We start from the raw sequence: 21,570 nt of genomic DNA on the forward strand, positions 1-21,570 counted from the left end.
ACCCGCGCACTTCGTGTGAGTCCCCGGACGACGTGACGATGAGCGCAATGATGAACATTTAATTTCACGGAATGGATATGGTGAAGAAACTGTCTCGCTTATCGGCATACATGTCAACCGCGCCGAAAATGATTAGTCATCAGGAAGTTAAAGGCGCGGTAACTGCTTCACTTCTCTCACTTCTCGGTGGACACCTCAACCGCGCTGAGGGACGGAAGGAAGGCAGGAGTGAAAAGGAGAGAGAAAGAGGTGCCATCAGTGGTGTCACCATGCAGGGGAGTGCGGACCGCACCGGGTGCAGAGCTGAGGGGGTGCACTTTCACACCAGTGAGAGGGTTGGGAGGGGGCGCTGCATGCGCTGGTCACTCGAGCCTTCGTGTTTAAAATGTTACACATAGAAATAAAAGCGCGCTTCACCCTCTTATTTACGCGCGATTGAGTTCAGTTAAAAGTCCTTTATTGGGTAAGGAAGGCGCATGGCCATGGGAGGGGGCAACGAGGAGTAGAGGTCGAACCCGAAAGACGCGGGTTCGATCCCGGCCGCGGATGCTGAATTTCGACGGAGGCGAAATTCTAGAGTCCCGTGTACTGTGCGATGTCAGTGCACGTTAAAGAATCCCAGGTGCTCGAAATTTCCGGAGCCCTTCACTACGGCGTCTTTCATAGCCTGAGTCGCTTTGGGACGTTAAACTGCCATAAACCAAACATTTTTTTAAGAATTTCTTCCGCTCACCTATGCGAACTGGACTGCTGTGAGCCGAAGTTAACTTATTAGATTTTTTTTATTTTTATGAAATCACTATGAGATCGGTCGTATTTCTTTTTTCCATATAACCCGCTAATTAGAGTAATAGTTCACAGCAATAGTATTTTCTTGGCACTTCAACTATTGTTAAAGTGGGCGCGACTATACTCAGGAACAGCCGCCGCGGTGGCTCAGCGGTAGCTCTGTGTTTGTGGCAGTTTTCTAAGACGATAAAGAAGGAGGGGGACCGGATTTGTCTGTATTTTAATAACCTTCATATAAACTACGACGTTTATCTCTGTGACACTACTGGCAACTGGGCTGTGCGTCTAACTGAGCCTCCTACCGGTTGACAACATTCAAATCATCATGGTGCTTCCGATCGTGCACCGCCTATCTTGCCGAGATAGAAGTGTTTAGATATAACGTATGCTTCCTATATACTAACATCAGAAGCGTTACAGCGAAAAGTGATGCCCTCTCCTCCCTTATCGACTCCTCTGTAACCTCGTTAATAGCATTAACTGAAACGTGGCTAACCGATTATATCTCAGATGATGACATCCTTTCATGCGAATCATGTTTTAAATTTTTTCGGTGCGACAGAATGAACAGAAGAGGAGGTGGTGGTCTTATTGCGATTAAACAAGAGCTGATTTCTATACCAGTTGTAGCTTCTACTTTTCTCGAGTGTGTATTCGTCTCCTTGAAATGTACTACTACAAACATTATTGCCTTTGTGTTGTGTCGTCGACCCGACCCGTGTGATGGCTTTAATTTTGTCGCTGACTGACCAATGTGTGTGCGCGTTTTTTCTCCAAATGATAAGGATGCGCACGCTTTCCTACAGACCTGTCTTGATTTTCACCTAACTCAGCTCATTACAAAGCCCACGCGATCCTTAGGTACCACTGCAAACATTCTCGACTTGATTCTAACTAATAATCCCGATGCTTGTTGTAAAATATTTCACCTTAATGGTCCTTCTGACCATGACATTATTGCTGGGTGCATCAATTGCAGAATTATCGAACGAGAAACTACCACCAAGCTGATCAGGTGTTATATAGCAGAGCTGATTTTGACCAAATGAATCATAATTAATCTCTTTTTCTGGGCGTTTCTTGGCTGAATCTCCATTCCGTTCCATTGAACACAACTGTATACTGTTTAAAACTACTCAGTTAACCTCATTATAAAATACGTACCGGTTATCACAATTAAGTGCCGCAAAAGTGCGCCCTGGTTTAGTGGGCGGCTGCGAAGAGCTAATAATAATAAAAAACGTTTGTGTAGGCAGGCGGTTGCTAAAGTTATTGAACACATAACGAAAATACAAAGTGATAAAAATTACCAAAAAATGCTTAAAGGGCCACTGACCAGGGTCCGGACATTTTTGAAAAACAAGCCCACTGCATCGATGAGGCATCGAAGATAACCTCTGCAAAATACTAGAGCCATGCGCGCCCCGAAAAGCTGCAAAAATTCAAATCAAAGCCCGCTCATTCTTTCCTTCAACAAAAACGTCCCCGCCCCACTACTCTGAACCCCGTTGACGTCATGGGGATTACTTTCGCTAAAGGCACTCCATTGGTGCATCGTTCTGACTGACGGAAGAAGGTCGGGCGTAGCCTTGGCGTCGCGTCGCCTGCACAACGCTTTCCGCAGCGCCTTCTGTTTCGCCACATGCCTACAAACCGGCATGAAGGAACAACAACAAAAAAAAAAAAACTGCGGAGGGAGCGTACGGCGACAACCTTGAACCCTAGCCATAAAAAGTAAAAAATAGTAAAACTGAGTGAGTTGGATGGATTAAAGCATGGATTAAAGACTAGCATGGATTAAAGACTTCCTTTCATCTCGCGTTCAGTTCACTTCTGTTAATGGTTCTAACTCTACAATGGCCCGTACCCGAGGAGAGTGTGCTTGGTCCCCTGCTCTTTCTAATATTTATTAATGACTTACCAAACTTCATTTCTTCACAAATCAGACTGTTTGCTGACGACTGCGTTGTGTACTAAACCATCACAAATGGCTCTGACTAACAATCTTTACAAACTGACCTCGATTCTATTAACACTTGGTGCCATTTGTGGCTTATGACCCTAAATCGCTCTGAGACAAAGCTCGTCTCTTTTGCTAGAAATTCTTATCGCATCCCAACCACATACTCTCTTAATGACATAACAGTTGAGACAACTTCCACTTACAAGTATCTAGGAGTTTACCTTCAATCAGACTTAACCTGGAACTATCATATTAACTTCATTCAGCTGCTAACCGTTCTCTTGGCCTTTTAAAACGTAACCTTCGACATGCTCCAGCGCACGTGCGTAAACTTGCTTATTACATTAATCCGACCTAAAATTGAGCACGCTTCAGCCATATGGGACCCAGATCAAGCCTACATAAAAGATAACACAGATTCCCTGCAAAACCGTGCTGCTCGTTTCATTTATTCTGACTACTGGTTTGGTTTATGGTTTGGTTTATGGGGTTTAACGTCCCAAAGCGACTCAGGCTATGAGAGACGCCGTAGTGAAGGGCTCCGGAAATTTCGACCACCTGGGGTTCTTTAACGTGCACTGACATCGCACAGTACACGGGCCTCTAGAATTTCTCCTCCAAAGAAATTCCAGCCGCCGCGGCCGGGATCGAACCCGCGTCTTTCGGGTCAGCAGCCGAGCACCATAACCACTGAGCCACCGTGGCGGCTATTCTGACTACTCTCGTTCTACTAGCGTCACGGCGTTAAAAGCTCGTGCTGGACTTGACAACCTTTCCCATCGTCGCAAAATGGCTCGCTTAACTCTTTTCCACAAAGTTTACCATCATCCGTTGCTTCACGACGATTTCTTTCACAGCCGTGTTTCCACGCCGTGACCATCCTTTCAACATCAAACGCATCACATGTCACACTTCAAGTTTTACCAAATCATACTCAAAACCATTATTGATTGGAACCGGCTGCCTTCCGCAATCACAACTGAAATGAATGCGACATCATTTCAAGAACTTTTAAAAAATCAAAGCGTGTAGTTTTCTTCTAGTTCTGTTGTGCTCACCGTAATGTGTTTTAGTTTTGTTTTTTTTCGTTCTGTTTATTATATACGTTGTTTTTTTTTCATTATGTTCATTTTGCGTTTTCTTGTTCCGCCACATTTTGATACTTTGCTGACTATCAGTTATTGCGCTTTTCTTGTTTTTTTTCCTCTGTTACTCATGTTAGGTGTTCCTTCTTATACATTCATGTTCTAATTTTTACCACCCCCTATGTAATAACCTGGTGACGAGGGCCTTTAGAGGTATCTTGAAATAAAAATAAATAAAATGGTGCTCGGCTGCTGTCCCGAAAGACGCGGATTCGATCCGGGCCGCGGCATTTCGATGGAGGCGAAAGGCCCGTGTGCTGTGCGACGTCAGCGCACGCAGAAGAACCCCCGGTGGTCTAAATTATCCAGAGCTCTCCACTACGGCATCCCTGATAGCCTGAATCACTCTAGAACGTTAAATCCCGTAAACCTGAGCAAATCAAACCATACTCAAGAACACCGCTCGCGCCGCTGAACGCAAATTTAGCCGGGATTTCATGCAAGCGCGACTTCGCCACAGCTACAATGACTGACACCTCTCTTGGTGCGGAAAATGACTTCGGTGCTTTTATTCGACGACCTGCACAGTATCACACGCAAATGCACAAAGATGTGTCGATTTGGCGAAGTGCACGGATTCCGGGTCTACCGGAAGCAGTCTGTGCCAACGTTTAGTTCCATTAACGTTGGTCTGTGCTGCATCCGCTGACACGTCAACGTTTGCGAACTTTATTCGGCTAACGCCTTCTTCTCTCCATACCAGATGTCCCGTCACAGACGAAAGCGCAGTTCAGGTGAGGTGTTGAACGAAACAGACCGATCTGCCGCTCTCCTTGCACGGCGAGAAACGGCAGCGTCGCTCAGGTGACGCTGCACCATGGCGGTCACATCCCGTCGGCTCAAACCGGACTGCGGGGAGCTCGCGTCTTCCTCGGAAAGTTCTGCGGAAGAGTGAAAAAAAGGAAATAAAAGAAGAAAATGCGTTATTTTTACAACCATGGTTGCTAACCCTATCGAAATGTACAATGGAATGCCCTGTTGTAAAACAGAAAATCCTGTCAACAGAAACGTCTGTTGCACGACAAGGATTTCTGTGTGACAACAAACGACTGCCCTGTTGTACGACAGGCAGTTCTGTTGCGTAACTCGTGTCAACTTAAATTGTAAATACAGATGTTAACTTTATTAATGCGAAAGAATTTCTACGCTATGTCGGCAGGGTCGTGTCACCAAAATGTGTCCACAAAATGTGCCCGCAGCAGTTGTGACGTTCTCAGAAGAGGTAGCATCAAGCGAGTGGTTGTAATGAAAGATGATGATGTGAGGATGCTGCACAGAAAAAAATATGTCGATAGGATAATTACTTAACTAATTAGAACAAAAAATGCCGAAATAGCGTGGACGTCGACATAGTGAGTGGACGGGAAAACAACCGTGGACGGCAAAATAGTGCAAAAATAAGCAAAGGAATGAAAATAAAGTTTGAATGAATTAAAATGCATTTGATGAGCGCTAATTAATCGAACAAAAAGTTTAATTGACATAGATTATTAATTATCAGAAAAATCATTGGACGGTTACGTCATTGAAGAAACATTGCGGACAACTCAAGCTAATTATTATTCTCCGTTAAAAATTGATCCCGTGTCTCTTTTCGCTAACGTTTGTCCGTCAGCAAAATACGCATTTATCGCCGAGAAAATTGGATTTAAAAATCTTCCTGCCAGCGATTTAAACTCGTGACGTCCTTAACGAAAATGACGGGCTGCCTCCGTTACGAAGTGAATGGCATAGTAGCGTAGCCTCTGGGATCCGAGTCTTAAACCGGTTTTGTTGCGCGCATTTTACTTGTGAAATCGGCCGGTGGTGGCGAAATCTGTATTTAATTTCTCTGCCAACTTCTATTTGTTCTGAGTGTCCCTTTAACTATAGCTATAACGATGGGTCTCGATCACGAGAAAGTGCATTTAAGGACTCTTTGGAATTGAATTAAAGTATCTTTCAAGCGTTTGCTACGCCCAATAGTTAGCTATGGGTGACCTTACATACAAAGGGAGCCCATAACAGACTTTTTATGGCCTCAAATTTCGGTGTCTAAACCCCTTGTAGGCCCCCGCAGGCGTGTTACATAAAGGGTACCATTGCCCCTTAGGATTACGTAAAGGATATCATACCCTTTATGCAACAAAAACTCCACTGTATAATTATGTTGGGAACACTGGGACTCGTCACGCCGCAACCAAGGGCACAACTTACGTTTTTGGTCACCTTTACGAAGATGCAGGCTGCGGCCGAGCACGAATTCCAGGTCCACCCTCCTGGGGCCTCGGCACGTTTCTTCACCACCAGCAGCGGTCGGCGGAGGGAGGTCTTCCACGCTTTCTGGCGTCTGTAGTTCCTTGACCACGGACAGGTAAGACGAGTCGTTTGCCCTGGGCTCAGAGGAGTCCAGTATCGAAATGGATGCCAGCACGTGTGAGAAAGTGTGAAACCGATGGACCATCATGCCGGACACCTGCAAGAGCAGGATGAAGGCGAAGAAGGCGACGAACACCATGCCGATGGGCTCGAGGTGTTGGGTGTGGTAGTTGAACTGGACGAAGCCCGAAGCAGGAACGTAGCCTATGCTAACGTTGGCCGCCAGGGGCCAGGTGATGTAGAGGCTGTCCCTGTGGTGCTGAAGGAGCACGATGATGAGAATGTACATGGCGTTGCAGAACAGCACGGTAGAAGCGACACGGTTGCGCAGCGAGTCCAACTTCCCTTGCAGCTCGTGGACTTTGGAGGCGTCGCTCGCTTGTTCGGGCTGGAGGAACTCCGTGATGAGGGTGTTCCAAAAGACCTTTTCTTCTGCTTCTAACTCGACGTTGTTGCAATGCCTTAGCGCCGGGTGCGAACGCCACGCGGTGTACTCGGACTTCGCTACTGCGCATTGGGGTCCTTCTGCAAAAGGACGAACACACTGAACTCGACAGTCAAAATAAACGACTTCGGGATCTTGTACAGGGTCAATCACACTTAGAGGGAACACGGCTCCGCGTGTCCACGTACCTGCGAAGGGTCATTGCATCTAACCCGTTGTTCATGAATCGGTGCAGATTGGCGCGCGAGAAGAGGGTCCTCGACGTGGTGCTTCATGTCATCTGCCCCTGTGCACGGGTTTGCCACCGGCCTGGTCGCAATGAAGCTCCGCGTGTGCGCAGCCGCGCGGAGCCGTGTTCCCTCAAAGTGTGATTGACCCTGTACACGATGTCACATAACGGCGTGCGGATGCGTGCTGCTCAGCTAGTTTGGTCAAATAAAGCTCCAAAAATTAGATGGAAGCCGTGAGACTACCAGTAGGCTTCGCGAAGCCCAAGCTGATGGGCCCTTTACATCCCGGTATCTGTAAAGATGTTGCGATTCATCTGCGCGCGCATTTCATTGCCACCACAAACAGAAAAGACAGCTGCCTTTACCATGACCAGCACTCGCCCACGTTGGCGCATCTTCAGAGTAAGGTGGCGGCATCAACTGTTCGATCGGGAGACGCCATTTTGAATCACAAGAATTGTCCGACTGCTACAAAGGAGAGAAAGCTTCTAAAATTTAATCTGGAGCAAGACTTCGATGTCTGGAAACAATACTGGGCGTTCTCACGTGTCAAGGACGCGGAAACGCTGGTTTCCGCAAATATATTTTGATGAGGCTAAATGAGCCCGCACTCCAAAATGGCGGCGATACCGCCACCCTACCTCCGCGCCGCTTTGGTGGCACCGCGCTTTTTACTCCAGCGTTGTCCACCACAGCGACGTTCATTGTTAGCTCCCTTGCAAAATAAATGCTGCCGGGAGAGGGTTCTTTGTGTGCTCGATTCCTCCGCACGTTGTGAAAGAAAAGGAGGGGGGGGGGGGGGGGGGGGGGGGCGTTGTGCGTGGCACGGCGATTGCCCAAGCCGAAGGCGTCGCTTCCGACCCTCTTGCAAGTGGGTCGTTCGTCAGCTTTCTTTGTTCGCGTTCCGCGCCCGGACACCTGCTCGCGGTCACGTTCGGAGACGGTCGGCTCGCGCGTGAGGCCGCCTTCAGAGCAGCCGTCAGGCCGCGCGAGAAATATGCGCGATCGAGGCAGCCCGCGCCGTCACCTGCTGCCAGGCCCGTCGGCGATTGACCCGCTGATCTGGCTTTCGCTTTCCTTCCTTCAAGATCGGACGCGTGTGTCGGAAGCGTCTAACCAAAACCGTATCACTGTCGCGTTGCACGTTTGGGTCGTTAGCTGCAAACCGTTGCGGGAAGCTACAACGTGACGCCCGCATACGTCCGGCCCATCGCTTCCGTTTCTCGACGCGTCTATAGAGGTACCTCGGGAACTATCGACGCAGACCTCGAGAAAATGTCATTTATACTCTGCGAATTCCTTCCTCGTGGTCCGGTGAGCTTCGAGTCCCAGGATAACCGCTACAGGATTGTATGCTTCTCTTCAAACTTCAACAGCGCTGCATTTTTAGACGAATGCACAGATAGACATGACAGGACGGGCGCTGTCTATCTGTGTATTCGTCTAAAAATGCAGCGCTGTTGAAATTTCATGAAAAGAAAATGCATCACCAACCAGCCCCACAACGTGCTTTATTAAGGATTGTATGCTTCTTCTCGTGAAGAGGGCCAGCTTTACCTAGTGCGACAGGGGAAGCAAATTTTGATTTGTGTTCTTAAATAAAGTGTTTTAATGGTACTATAGTACTGCCATGAATTAGCTGGAATGCAGCAGCTACACGTTAGAGCCATGCTACAGTAAATGCTTAGGACGACTCGTTCTCTTCTCTCTCTGTGTGTCTCCATCTTTGTGCCAGAATACTTCTAACAAGACGGTCTTTCTTGCGACTGCTGTTGGCTTTGCTGAGTATACGCTCAAAGGAAGCGGGATGACATCGAAATATCTGTCCGATGGCTTCGAATCTGTGCTGCAAAGGCCTTCTTGTGGCTGCAGTTATCGCACCTTCAAGGAACGAAAGCCGTGTGCCGAAGCCGCGTAGCACTGCTACAAGCGCAACGCAGCCACCGTGACGCGTGTTGTGCCACGGCTCGTGAAGGTCGACTGCGTACTTGTCAGATGGTTTGGAAAGAGAAAGCTCCAAAGAATAAACGCGCGTGGTTCGATCGCGGACGCTTTCGAATAGTACAAGGTCTTCTGGCGGGCTTGGCGTTTTTTCTTGACTTCGTAATTAGGCGGGTGCCTTAACCGAAGCACACTGTCGCGGCCGGCCGGCATTTCATAAAATTAACTGCCGTTACTCCCTTATAAAAATGGTATATAGACAGTCTATGGATTTCTTATTAACTCCATTGATTTCCTATAGATATTTCTTTTTGTCTATTCATAGTCTATAGACTGTCTATAGAGAAAAATCTACTTAAAGTGTATGGCCATAAATCTATAGATTGTCTATAGACTGTCTAAATTTTTTTTTGTAAGGGCTGCCTAATCATTTCCTGCTGCGCTAATTCGGTACACCCGCACGGCCTAAATAGGGGTATTTTGTCAAGTCATTGCAACTTTTTTTGGTCTGAATATATACTAAGTACTACATCTGATTTAAAATCAAAAGAAAACATTCGACAGAAGTCTGTCTGGTTGGGAAATTTATATTGGGAAATACAGGAAATTTTTCCTGTATTTTACTTGGTTGGCGTCACTTACATCTGATTTGTTTAGGCAACTTAGTTATATCTTTACGGTGTTCAGGCCTTGGGCGCATCACGTACACCCGGGAAAATTTTCGAACAAGCGAATTACACGGCTTTCGTATGGTGTTCGAAACAAGATATTTGCTAGTTGAAAACGCCGAAATCTTATCTCCCTAGAAGGTATACTTTTCGCGTACGCTGCGAGCGAGATAGGCTCTTCACGTTTACCTTACACGTTTACTTTTTAAAGAGCGTTCTCTGCTTATCATCTGGCGCATGGCGTTGTAATTTCTTGCTCTCGGCGCTCGACGAGTTATCTAGCCTACCTCATCTCGACGCACCTAGGTTAGCCAGGAAATGCCACAGTCATGCACAACATCGATCTTTGCGATGTAAGCTTGTTATCTGGTGGGTTGCCAGACATGTATTTATAGATTGCTGGAGACAGCCACCTGGCGACACATTCCGGCGAAGGCAAAACGAGCGTACTGCTGTTGCCGCTGCCGAGCTGCTCTCAGTAAATTCAGTGGTCTCAAATTCACCTAACAAACAGTTTTGATTCTACGCCAGTCTGCTCATCTGCCTGCCGTCTACGTCGCTCCACAAGACGATGTCAAACACCAAGGTAAGGACGGGCTCAAACTGGTGCGATTACCTTTAAAGCTTGCTTTGTAACTTGGTTGTCTATACATTTGAAAAAATGCCGCTCATAGCAAACTTAATTTTTTTTTTCATTTCTACGCGCCTATCTTAAGCGTGATGTTCACGCCTAAAGCTCTTTCGCTCCCATGATCAAGGGAGCAGCCAACGCGACGCAGAGAGCTGCACGCTGATGTTTCACTTTTTCCTCCCCGCCAAAAATACTGCGGGAATCTACGTCCAACGACTTTCTATTCCTTCTGTAGAAGCGACCACAATCTAAACACAAATACGCCTATATGGGAGTAAAAAGGCGGCAAGCTATCCTCTGCACTCTAAACAGAAAGGAGTAAAAAGGGAATAAAGACCCCCCTAGAGGGAGCTTATTCCCTTTTCACTCCCATATAGGTGTATTCGTGCTTAGAGTGTAGCGCACCCCCTTTTATGAAAGGGTGTGCGCTGGAGGACATCTTACTCCCTTGTTACTCCTTTCTGTTTAGAGTGTTGCAGCGTCCGCTGGAAACTATCGTTTTGTACCGACGTTCCCGACTAATCGATGAGGGAGACGCAAGGCAGCCGTAACCAGTGGCTTTAAAGGTGCACTGAAGAGGAATCTGAACTCGTCTTTTTGCCGCGGGAACTCAATCTACACGTTCCGAGCATTCTCAGAAACTTCGATTTATTGCCCTGTGTGGCCGATTTCCCTAATTAAATCGAATTAACGCCCGGCTCCCGCCTTTTTTTTAAATTCTCCCTCGTACGGTGGGCGGAGTCGACCAACGCGGGTAGTTCCTTTCACCCAGTCCCGTGGCGGCTTGCCGCTCTGCCATCGGCGGAGTAATACGTAGTAGTCCGTAGAAGCAAATAGTCCGCGCGTATTTTTATTTATGCGGGCTTATTTTGCGGTTATATTATCTGCAATTGAAACTATTTATTCACGAAAACCTAAAAAACAAATTGAAGCGAAAGCAAAGCCTCCACGGAGCTGGCTGAAGGGCACTTCACGCGTTGGTCGACTCCGCCCACCGTACGAGGGAGAATTAAAAAAAAAGGCGGGAGCCGGACGTTAATTCGATTTAATTAGAAAAATCGGCCACACAGGGCAATAAGTCGCAGTTTCTAAGAATGCTAGGAACGTGTAGATCCAGTTCCCGCGGCAAAAAGACGAGTTCAGATTCCTCTTCAGTGCACCTTTAACAACACGAACCTGAGAGCGCCGTCCCGTTGGGTTCCAGCTCGTGCTGCCGGGAGCTCTCTTCTTCCGCTTCGTCTTCCTCCTCGCTTAAGGCAGGCATCTTCGCCCCACTCTCCGGCAGCAGGGGCTCGAGGCTGTCGCGAGCGGATTTGGAGTCACTCCTGGACACCCTGAAGGAGAAGTCCCTGGACGCGGCACCCTTCGGGGACTTTGTGCACCACAGGCAAGTGACCAGGTCGCCGATGCGACAAGACGCGAGTGCATTCAATGAGACCGCCGGTCTGCGTCGGTGCGACTGGTCCGCTTGCACGGTGTTGGAAGTGGTCGTCTCCCTGCGGGATTGAATACATCATCGCGTATAACAACACTTGCGCTCTTGAAGCCGAGAGAATGGAAAGAGGTGCGCGTTACGACATAACTGACGGACGCCAAGTCACCGAAACCAAGACTGTGCGATGTCAGTGCACGTTAAAGAACCCCAGGTGGTCGAAATTTCCGGAGCCCTCCACTACGGCATGTCTCATAGCCTGAGTTGCTTTGGGACGTTAAACCCCATAAACTAAACTAAACTAGAATGAAACCAAGGAGCATAGGGGATGTCTTTTATTTCGTTGTTTTTATCAATGGGAGATTAATAAAGGCAAAGAAAAAACAACCACCCGCCACTGGAGGGATCCGAACCCACTAGCTCCGAATTTCGCGTGTGGTGCTCTACTAACTGAGCTACGGCGAGTTTTTTTTTTACAGCGACTTAATTTTTGTTTATTGACTGAGCTATACGGCGACGGCTGCCCAATCTTCCGCTTTCGGAGGTATTTATGTGTAGTGTAATCGAACCTTGAGAGTGTTCACCAGCGCCACCCTCGTCCACTGCGGCGGATTAGTACGTCCTGTATTACCGTGAGTGCCGGTTATAGATTAATGGCGGTTAAAGATTAAAGTTTAAGATTAAAGCCGGTGATAGATTAACGGCGTATACCAGTCGGCGATCCGTATGGCACGTTTTCTTGCTCCGCGCGAACCGAAAAGCGGGCTTCAGTGGTCGATTAAGATTCAAATCTTGAGTTCTTATTGGTCGATACGGCTTTTTTGTGCCCTTTCGCGGACTCATGGTTCTGCTCCAGTTCGACGATTGGAATACGCCATAAGAAATGAAGTTTTGCTCGACGAACTACTGAGACGCTACTTATCTCTGCTGCATTCTGAAAGGCGCGCGGCAAGTGCATCACTCCGACTCAGTGAGGCGACCCCACTATAGAACGTATATGCTGAATACCTATCTGCAGAAATGGTTGTCAACTCCATGAGCGCCAAATGCGCGAAGAGATTCCGAAACTACCTCATATGCCGCAGTCATGGGTGAGCAACGCGAATGAACCAAGGTGTTGTGCCGTTATGCATACGAGCAATCGGGCGAGAAGAACCAATGTTTCTCCATTGAGAAATAACTGTATCTCGAGGAACAGCATCTAGTGCGTTTGCTTTGCTGGCATCCACCTAGTAGTTACAGCGTTGGGCAGCTCAGAAAAAATCCAAGGAAAATTACCCAGCTAAACCGTTGGCTCGTTCGCGCTCAAATTTCGTACAGAAGTGAAAGTATACTGGTGATTTTTGTTTTATGACACGTTTGGGTCGGGCACATGTCTGAATCGGTGAGAACTTGATCGAAGGTCTGCATCGTACGTGGCGAGTCATGGCTGACCCATGCTTCGCATTGGGGATCATTTATTGCTCTGAATTTTGTAGTTAAATGAGGGGAATTGCGTTCATGCATGAAGAAGCGGTTTCGAGGGCCTCGAACTTCGGTACGCATGTAGTTCATTGTACGCAAGCTGCGCTAAACAACACATCGTCTTGTTCTGAGGACCCCCTTTTTATCCACTGTTTTTTTTTTTCCGTAACCCGCCATTTGCCTCACTTGTTTTTGTCGTTGAAAGGCGCAAAACACAGAAGCTGACTTAAATTACACGAACGAATTTAATGACAAGATTCTATAAAAGCCTCGTCTCCCGACCTGCGCGAAAGGCTGCATCTGGGTTGTATACTATATACCGCGGCGCCGTGCCCTTGGAGGTCATGTTACTCTTATAGCGCCTTTAGCGACTTCCGACACCGCGAATGTGTAAAATAAATTGGCGTACACCCTTCGTCAAAAATACGGAGACCAAGACTGGGGACTGCTTCGCGTCCGCTCGGATACGAGCGCATGCCGTATTGCCAGCAATCCCAATCCTCTCTACAGTAAGAAAAATCCTCGCCATCAAAAGGCAGCTTAGGCGATCCTGAGGTGAATCAACAGCCTCGCTAAGCAACTTACACCAACAACAAATCCTCTGGCTTTTGACAATGGTCGTACAGGGTCGCTCAGTATGAAAAGAAACACGAGAGCGCGTGGCCACCGCACTTCGCGAAGCGCAGGCGCCGAAAGCCGGCGAAAATCGACGCGTGCGCAGTAAGCTTGGCCGGCTGCTCTTTCCGCGCATGTATACCTGGTGCCGCCAATTCATTCCGGGTCTCGACGACCGCGCTTCGCGAAGTGCGGCAGCCACGCGCTCACTAGTTAACTTTTATATTTAGCGATCCTGTGCATGTATCACCACCGGCAGCAGTGCCCAGAAATAATAAGATACGCGCGCAGACCGCACCTGGTTCCCCAGGAGACGACGTTGAGGTTGATGACCGAGTAGAGCGCCAGGATGAGGTACATGGAGGGCACGAGGACGAAGTAGAGCAGTCCGTGCACCAGGCACGAGACCTCCTGCGGGTGCACCAGGGCGGCGAAGACGAACACGAGCGTGGTGCCCACGAAGAAGATGGACGAGGGTGCGGCGATGCCGTCCTCGCGGATCTGCAGCGCCGTCCCCACCACCACGGCCGCCATGAGCAGCGCGTAGGCCGCCGACAGCACTTGGGCCACCAGGATCTGAGGAGGGGCGACAGGCATAATGTACAGCACCCCGATCAGGTCAGGAAGGCAGCTAGTTACCAGCAAAATGTTACTTCAGGTCAGTTTATTCCATGTTAGAAACAGGTACCGGTTACATAGCATAGCATAGTGTGCGTGCGCGCGCGCGTGTGTGTGTGTGTGTGTGCGTGCGTGCGTGCGTGCGTGCGTGCGTGCGTGCGTGCGTGCGTGCGTGCGTGCGTGCGTGCTTGCACACTTGCAGAAAACATACGTGGTGAAGGAACACTACTTTTCTTGACGTTTCACAATCGCAAAAGGAACGTTTTCCATTCCATGTGATATACAATTTTTTCGAAGAAAACTGCAATTGATTCTCGTGCCTTTGTGTCAACACTTTTGCCCATCACATATAAATATTGAATTGAAAACAAAGAATGGTCGTGTGACGTAGATTTTGTTTTTTGTTTTTTTTGGGGGGGGGAGAGAGTTCAGGAGGAGCTAATTATAAGATACGTTTAAATGGAAGTAATATGGTGCATTTTGGGATGTTGCAACAATAAAAGCAGTATTTCTGTCACTGCTGCACCCATGTGTAAAATGTGGGATCAAGTCCCGTTATCCTGGTTTTTTTGGGGGTCATGTTGATTCCTTGGCAATGTAAGAACATAATTATTAGCTTTAACTTTAAGCTGTCAGTAGCTTTGCGCCTCCGGGCAATGTGTTTATTTTCTAGTTGAACGTGCCGCGCGTTTCGAGAAGACAAGGTTGTGAACAGTTGGTATTTGGTGTCTTCTAAATTCTCGACGAATCAAGAGTGACATTAAAAGTTCCGTTTTCTTAAGCTCGGCGGTCGATACCTAATTGTCTAAACACTGCGCCAAATATACATGTGTCCGTAATGTATATCGCTCCAAATCTGGCACCCAGAATTGAGTCTGCGTATGAAATCAAGAATATTTTATTCGTTTACGGTTTATAGGGGTTTAACGTTACAAAGCGACTCAGGCTAGGAGGGACACCGTAGTGAAGGGTTCCGGAAATTTCCGCCACCTAAGGTTCTTTAACATGCGCTGACATAGTACACGTGCCTCTACAATTTCGCCTCCATCGAAATTTGACCGCCGCGGCCGGGATCGAACCCGCGTCTTTCGGGTCAGCAACCGAGCGCCATAACCACTGAGCCACAGGGACGGCTGTATTTTATTTATCGATGCCCCTTTAAATCTTGGTTTGTGCTCCTAACGTTACGCGAATATTATATACGAAGAGCAGTTAGCTGAAGCGGAGGGATGGGTTTTAACATTTGGGCCGAAAGGTCGGTGTGGTACAAGGAGCAGCTGACGGGCCTTACCTGGACCTGCTGCGAGCAGAGGAAGCAGATGGCAACGAAGGCGATGACCGGCACAGCGTTGTAGGCGAACGCCGTCAGGTTGGACACGCTGAAGCAGTTGACGAAGGCCCCGACCAGCATGAGGAAGATGGTGCCCGGTCCGAGAATGGTGCCCACCATGAGCATCCCCTGGTACGCCATGTAGAATTGCGAGATGCCGCTGTTGACGCGCGCCGTCCTTCTTGCGCTCAGCAGGATGTCGATGATGTTGGCCATGGTCGAGGGCGTCCAGCGACGGCGCTGCGTGAAGAACTCCTCGAACGACTCGGGGCAACGTGTGTATGCGTCTGAGGCCGCGCTGTATTCGACCTGGTAGCCCTGCTTCAACAGAAGCGTGCACAGCCACCGGTCCTCTCCTGCGTTGCGACAACAGCACGCACGCCAAAGGCGTGTAAATTTCATACCCTCACCGAGACCGGTAAGAAGCGGGACTGACACGCACCCTGGTCGTACTGAACGAAGTGGAGGGCTTCCGTAGACTTGGTGGAGTACGTCTTGAGAACGTTGTCGGCCATCAGCGCCTCGCTGCGGAACAAGGAGAAGCAGCCGGGACTGCAGAGCACGCAGCCCAGCACGTGCTCGGTGGCCTTCTGCAGCCAGTGGCCCACGGCGTACTCGAACTTCTGGTACCACACCATGGGACCTGCGTCAACAGCGTACGGCGCCGGTAGCAAGAGCACGGCTGTCATTTAGTAGGACATGTTCTCGTGGGCACGAAACTATAACCTACGAGCCAAAATTTCGGGAAGAAGAAATGGCACCGCGAAGATAAACCGCCTCCTTACCTCAGATTAACGTAACTAGTCGCTGGCAGTAACGTGCTCAGAGATTATTATAGATGAGGGTTTTCTCGCCTTTTTTATGTATATGTGTCAGCCGTTGACTGTACACAGAAACTGGAGCTGAACTGCTGCATTACATTGTCTTAGCGAGGAACGTGTGGTTCGGTTCCTGGTCGCTTCGGGTTTCGACAAAAACACGATGTGAAAAACCAACTCTGAGAGCATATTTCAGGGGCGCCTTTTAAATATCCCAACTGAGTTCCACCAAGAATGCCTGCTCACCTGACCCGATTGGATGTATGCGTCCGCAGGCTGCCCCGAGCGCCGCGTTGTTCTTCATGTGGTCCAGCAGGTAGAGCACGGCCTCCGGTCGGAAGCTGATGTCGCCGTCCAGGGCCAAGATGAACGAGTTCTGCTTACGCAGCTCCCTTCGTCTGGGTTCCAGCCCCGATGCCTCGAGCCGGTGGCCGAGCAGGTAGTACATGTACATTACCTGCGACCAGCGCTTCTTGTTGCGGATGCGGGCGCGGTCCTTGAGGTGCACCACGAGTGGGTTGCGTCCCGGCATGGTCCACTCGAGGCGGCCACCGTACGGCGTGTCCAGCACGCGCGGAGGGCCCAGCCAGATGTCGTTCAGTCCGTACACGCTGCTGCTCGGGGCAGATGGAGGTAAAATGATGGTTATTTATTTTTATGGTGCAAGGACAGCTTTGGACAGTGCCATGGCCCATGGCACAAGGTACTTTCAGCTACACAAGATCACCAGATAAGCCTGGGGCCTACCAGGCCAGAGGAAAGCTTTTACTCATTGTGTCACACCGGTGGGTATCCGATGTCTCTGGGGATCGAACCCCAAACCTCCCGCATGCGAGGCGGATACTTGAACCACTATAGACCATAGGTGTGGAGAAAAAACGAATATGACGCCTGTTTCATGCAGTTTATTCGAAAAGCCCAACGTGTGAGATGATATATGGGGGAGTAATAATGTTCGCCTGGCATCTGTAACATGGCTCTCACACGGTACACAGAAGAAAGTTGCGCAACTTTCCAAATCCCTCGTCGTTGAACAAAAAATTGGAACTGCACGGGTGTGGTACATACATACGAACAAATTCGTCCTATAGTTCCCCTGTCAGACTCCTTGTACTACATCGTTCGTCCTGCACATCTTCTATGTATTGTTTCGTGCGCAGAAATCATTTAGTTAGGCCTCCCTCAGTGAACTAATCCGGGCGTCTAATAGAGCGCGGCGCAGTTGATCGGCAAATGAAAGCTCGAGCGAGGTTAATCCAACGTGCCACGTCCCTCGTTTGCTTACAGACAACAAGAGTTCATTTCCGAATTAATTTCCTAGCAAATAGAGTTCGTTTCATAATTCCTTGAATTAATTTTCTATCAGATAAATTCATTTGCAGCAATAGCCGTGAGAATGACTGAATTATGTCTAACGAGAGAAGCTTGTCGGAGATTTCTGGCCGTTTCACCATTCGTGTAAAGGCTGAGTGTCGTTTTCAGTGTGAAAACACTACTTAACACGGTTCCTACCAAAATCTTGCGTGAAGCCTCGGAGTATAACTCTGGTAAGTTCGGAGGTGTGCCGCGCCAGCTGTAGCCAATGGAAGGGTGACCTTGAGGGTGACCTTGACACCCTTAAGGTCCCTCGCTTTCTCACCTTTCAGGTAAGGGGTGCTTTCGCACGTCTACTCGGCTTAACTACGTTAAAACCCTACCGCATTTTTTTTCTTTTTATCAGCGAAAAAAAATGCGAACTCCCTGCCGAGATTTCACTACACGCCTTTCGCAAATGCTAGTCACAACGCTAAAATGCTTCGCCAACACTGCAGGAGTCAGGCCAAACAGTTCAAGACGGTAGCTTTAGCAGTGGCACGAACGAAGGACCATGAAGACGAAAGGGAGAGAAAAAAAAATTACCGACGATTACGTTACTTCCTAATGCGAAATTTGAGCGCAGCAAATAAGCTGTTTCACCTTTTCGATAGATTGAGGCAAAGAAATCGAGCAACACATGTATGCGCTATCACAGAATTTTTAAGCATGAAATGCTTTTAGCTCCCGTTGTCGGCAGTGTGGTGACGTCACGCCGAGACCGAGAGCCATCATCCGGGCACTGAAATCCACTCATCCGGGCACTGAATTCCAGTCATCCGGGCACTGAATTCCAGTCATCCGGGCTCTGAAACGAGAACATCCGGGCACCGTACGAGACTTAACGAGATTTAACGAGACTCTCTAAGCCCTCCTACGCGACCGGCATGCAAGCGCCGGTTGGTCTCCAAACGAGACAAAAAATAACTGCTGCCAGTGCCTTCTCAATGTTTATCAAGATATCAGTGGAGCTGTGGGTTTGATAATGCACGGAATTATAATTTCCGATTTCTAATAACGCGTGCAAAAAGCACATAAATGCCACGTTACACTTCGTTGTCATACGTGATCCGGGGGAGAAGCGCTGCGTTCAAAGGGCAAGGCATCGCGCCGAACGGGTGGTGGCGTTCCTCCCTTCCTTTACGGTGCGGTTCGGGTGTCCACCGAGATGGCAGAGAATTACTGCGCCATTTCCTTTCCTCAAAAAACCTTGCGTTCAAATGGCAAGGCATTGCGCTGAACGGGTGGTGGCGTTCCTCCCTTCCTGTACGGTGCGGTTCGGGTGTCCACCGAGATGACATTAGGCTCGTAAACATTTCATGCTTACTCTACTCTCGTTTACGGGAGAGGCAGAGATTTTTTTTTTTATTTTTCACACGTATTCCTTTAACAAAGACTCCAAACAGTTCTTGACAGTCATGAAGGAAGCTTTGTGGTCGGAGAAATAGACTGATATATGTTCGACTTGGTACACCAATGCTTGATTCTCATAGACGAGATCTATACAAGTGCCTCGCGAGGTTGTCGCAGCCGTGGGACGCGTTACGAGCGAGAGGAACGGGATGTTCTCCCGCATAAGTGTTAGGAAATTGCTGTTTGTCTTTATGTCAACATTAAAGTCCCCCACTACTAACATCGGTGTGGATCGATGGACGGTTAATGCGAGTTGCAGGAAGTGCACGACGTCTTTCGTGAGTGCGGTAGGGGCGAAGTAGGCAGCTACTACCAGCAAGCCGTTGGGCAACTTTGCGGCGCACAGTTCGCCAACTTCATGTGACGTGCCAAACATTTCGACTGGTATTGCAGAGAGACCTGTGCGCAAGTAGATAGCGACTCCCGCCGCTCTGTTGTGGTCTCTGCGAGCACCACAGCAGTATAGGAAATCTATGATTTCGAGAGGCTCTTCGGGATCCATCCAGGTTTCAGCAAAGCAAAGTACAGAGGAATGGCGCAGAATGTGATCGTGGTGTACGTCCTTGGCATGTGCGGCAAGGGAGCGTACGTTAAGAATGTGGTTGTGAATGATGAATCAAGTGCTGCCAGCGAATGACGCGTCCATTGGCTGTCTGCGTGTGCTACTGATGTGTGGTTAACATGTTAAGCTTCGCCTGTAAGAGTGGAACGCGACAGCGTCTTGCAACGCTGCCAGGGAGTCCACAGAACGCCATCGCCAATTCGGCTGTACGCCTTGCTGGACGGTAAATTTATTTTTTGAGGAAAGGAAATGTATCTCTCTCGCATATCTGGGTGGACACCTGCACCTCGCCGTAAGGGAAAGGGGGAAGATGGGAGTGAACGAAGACGCCGTATTAGCTAGACGCGCCTTTGTTCATTCCAAACCATTCAGCTGGCATTACGGAGTGGCTAGCGTGCTCGTATCGCACTCCGGAGACCCTGGTTCGATTCCCCAACTCGACCAATTTCGTTCTCGGTTTTATTGATTTATGCGTTCTAACTAGAAAGGTTAATTAGGCTATTTCATATTTATATTCTTGTATTTCTATCCATCGTGTTCTGTCATTAACCTGTCAATTGTTGGAACTGTCTAGGATGTTCGACACAACGTATATGAAACGAGCAACGTCTTACTGAGTGGGGAAGTGCGTGGTGGTGGAGGGAACGCGGCTTCGTACTTATCTGTTTTTTAAGTACAATTGGCCCCATTTGAAATTCGCGCACTGTGACGTCACGAGCATTTCGACCAATTGAAAAGCGTGACATTGGGGGCGGAGCTGGTTACGAGGCCGACGCCGACGCGAAACCCAGGAACGGACGCCAAAGAGCTGCGCTCTAAAATGGCCTGGCTTAGCTTATGGTTAAGCCTAGGATGCGAAGCATACCGCCGGCGGAGGCTGCGCGTCCGCAGGCGAGCGCACGAGTTGAGCCCCAGATTTCACAGCTGTTGTGACGTCAGCGCCCCTAGCGGAAGGAGCGGGAGTTAGGCCGCCGGTGGAGGCTGCGCGTCCGCAAGCGAGCGCGCGAGTTGAGCCAATACCTCCTAGGAGGTATTGGTTGAGCCCCAGCTTTCACAGCTGTTATGACGTCATATCACGTGGTGCGCCGATGTAGGTCAAGTGGTAGCTACGCGGCCGCGCGCGGCGCAGCAAGGAAGAGCTCGGTTGTGCGACTAGTATGCTGCGCATAAAAGCAACTTTAACACATCGCAAATTTAAAAGCCTCAAGCGTGTGCGCTCATAAGCGGCAAACGGAAAGAGCAAGCCTTCAGAAGAACACGACAGAACGTGTCAAGTCTCCTCACTGAACGAGGTCCAACTACAACTTCTTCAGCATCGGGAGCTATTAGCGACGCCCCTTGAGCGCTGCATGCGAGAGCAGCCATCTGGAATAACTTTGCTTTTAATTTTACCGGGGCACGAGGGAGAGGAGGAAGCGGAGACGGGGCATGCAGTCTCGTCTGAACTGCTGCGCCGCTTGATCCCGGCGCCGACGCGGGAGGAGCAGGCGAAGCGGCGTGGGACTGTCGCGCCGTCCTACCCGCTTTTGCGCTTCTTACATTCCGTCTCCCGCCGGTCTCGCACTAAAAGCTGGCGTCTGCTTGAGCTACCAGCTGTTCACATAGCGCTGTCGTCGTCGGGCCGAACAAAGCTTTAGAATGTGCTTGCCGTCAGTGCCGAGTCATTTTTTCCATAGAAACGCCTGCCTCTTATTTTATTGTCGGGGTTAAAGTACAGCGGTTAGCATAGCGCTCTGTCAGTCGTTGCCGCGCTGGTCTCCACTTTCTGACATTGACAAATACAGGGAAAATTAGC

General features: G+C 49.0%; 1 protein-coding gene across 2 annotated transcripts in view; it reads right to left on the reverse strand.

Annotated features, from left to right (window-relative positions):
* Positions 1–4,378: 4,378 nt before the first annotated feature.
* Positions 4,379–21,570, reverse strand: part of LOC149342841 (chitin synthase chs-2-like) — a 102,765-nt gene continuing 85,573 nt past the window's right edge. For both annotated transcript variants that reach the window (XM_089545342.1, XM_089545341.1), the window contains exons 11-17: positions 16,694–17,061; positions 16,072–16,272; positions 15,591–15,985; positions 13,980–14,257; positions 11,347–11,666; positions 6,094–6,780; positions 4,379–4,778 (exon numbers count right to left, since the gene is read on the reverse strand). In XM_089545342.1, the coding sequence (XP_089401468.1) occupies positions 4,609–4,778; positions 6,094–6,780; positions 11,347–11,666; positions 13,980–14,257; positions 15,591–15,985; positions 16,072–16,272; positions 16,694–17,061 (2,419 nt within the window). In that variant the 3' untranslated portion in view covers positions 4,379–4,608. The remainder of the gene's footprint in view (positions 4,779–6,093; positions 6,781–11,346; positions 11,667–13,979; positions 14,258–15,590; positions 15,986–16,071; positions 16,273–16,693; positions 17,062–21,570) is intronic.

Source organism: Amblyomma mixtum, chromosome 5 (genome assembly GCF_055824585.1).
Source record: "Amblyomma mixtum isolate Tamu chromosome 5, ASM5582458v1, whole genome shotgun sequence".
NCBI lineage: Eukaryota > Metazoa > Arthropoda > Arachnida > Ixodida > Ixodidae > Amblyomma > Amblyomma mixtum.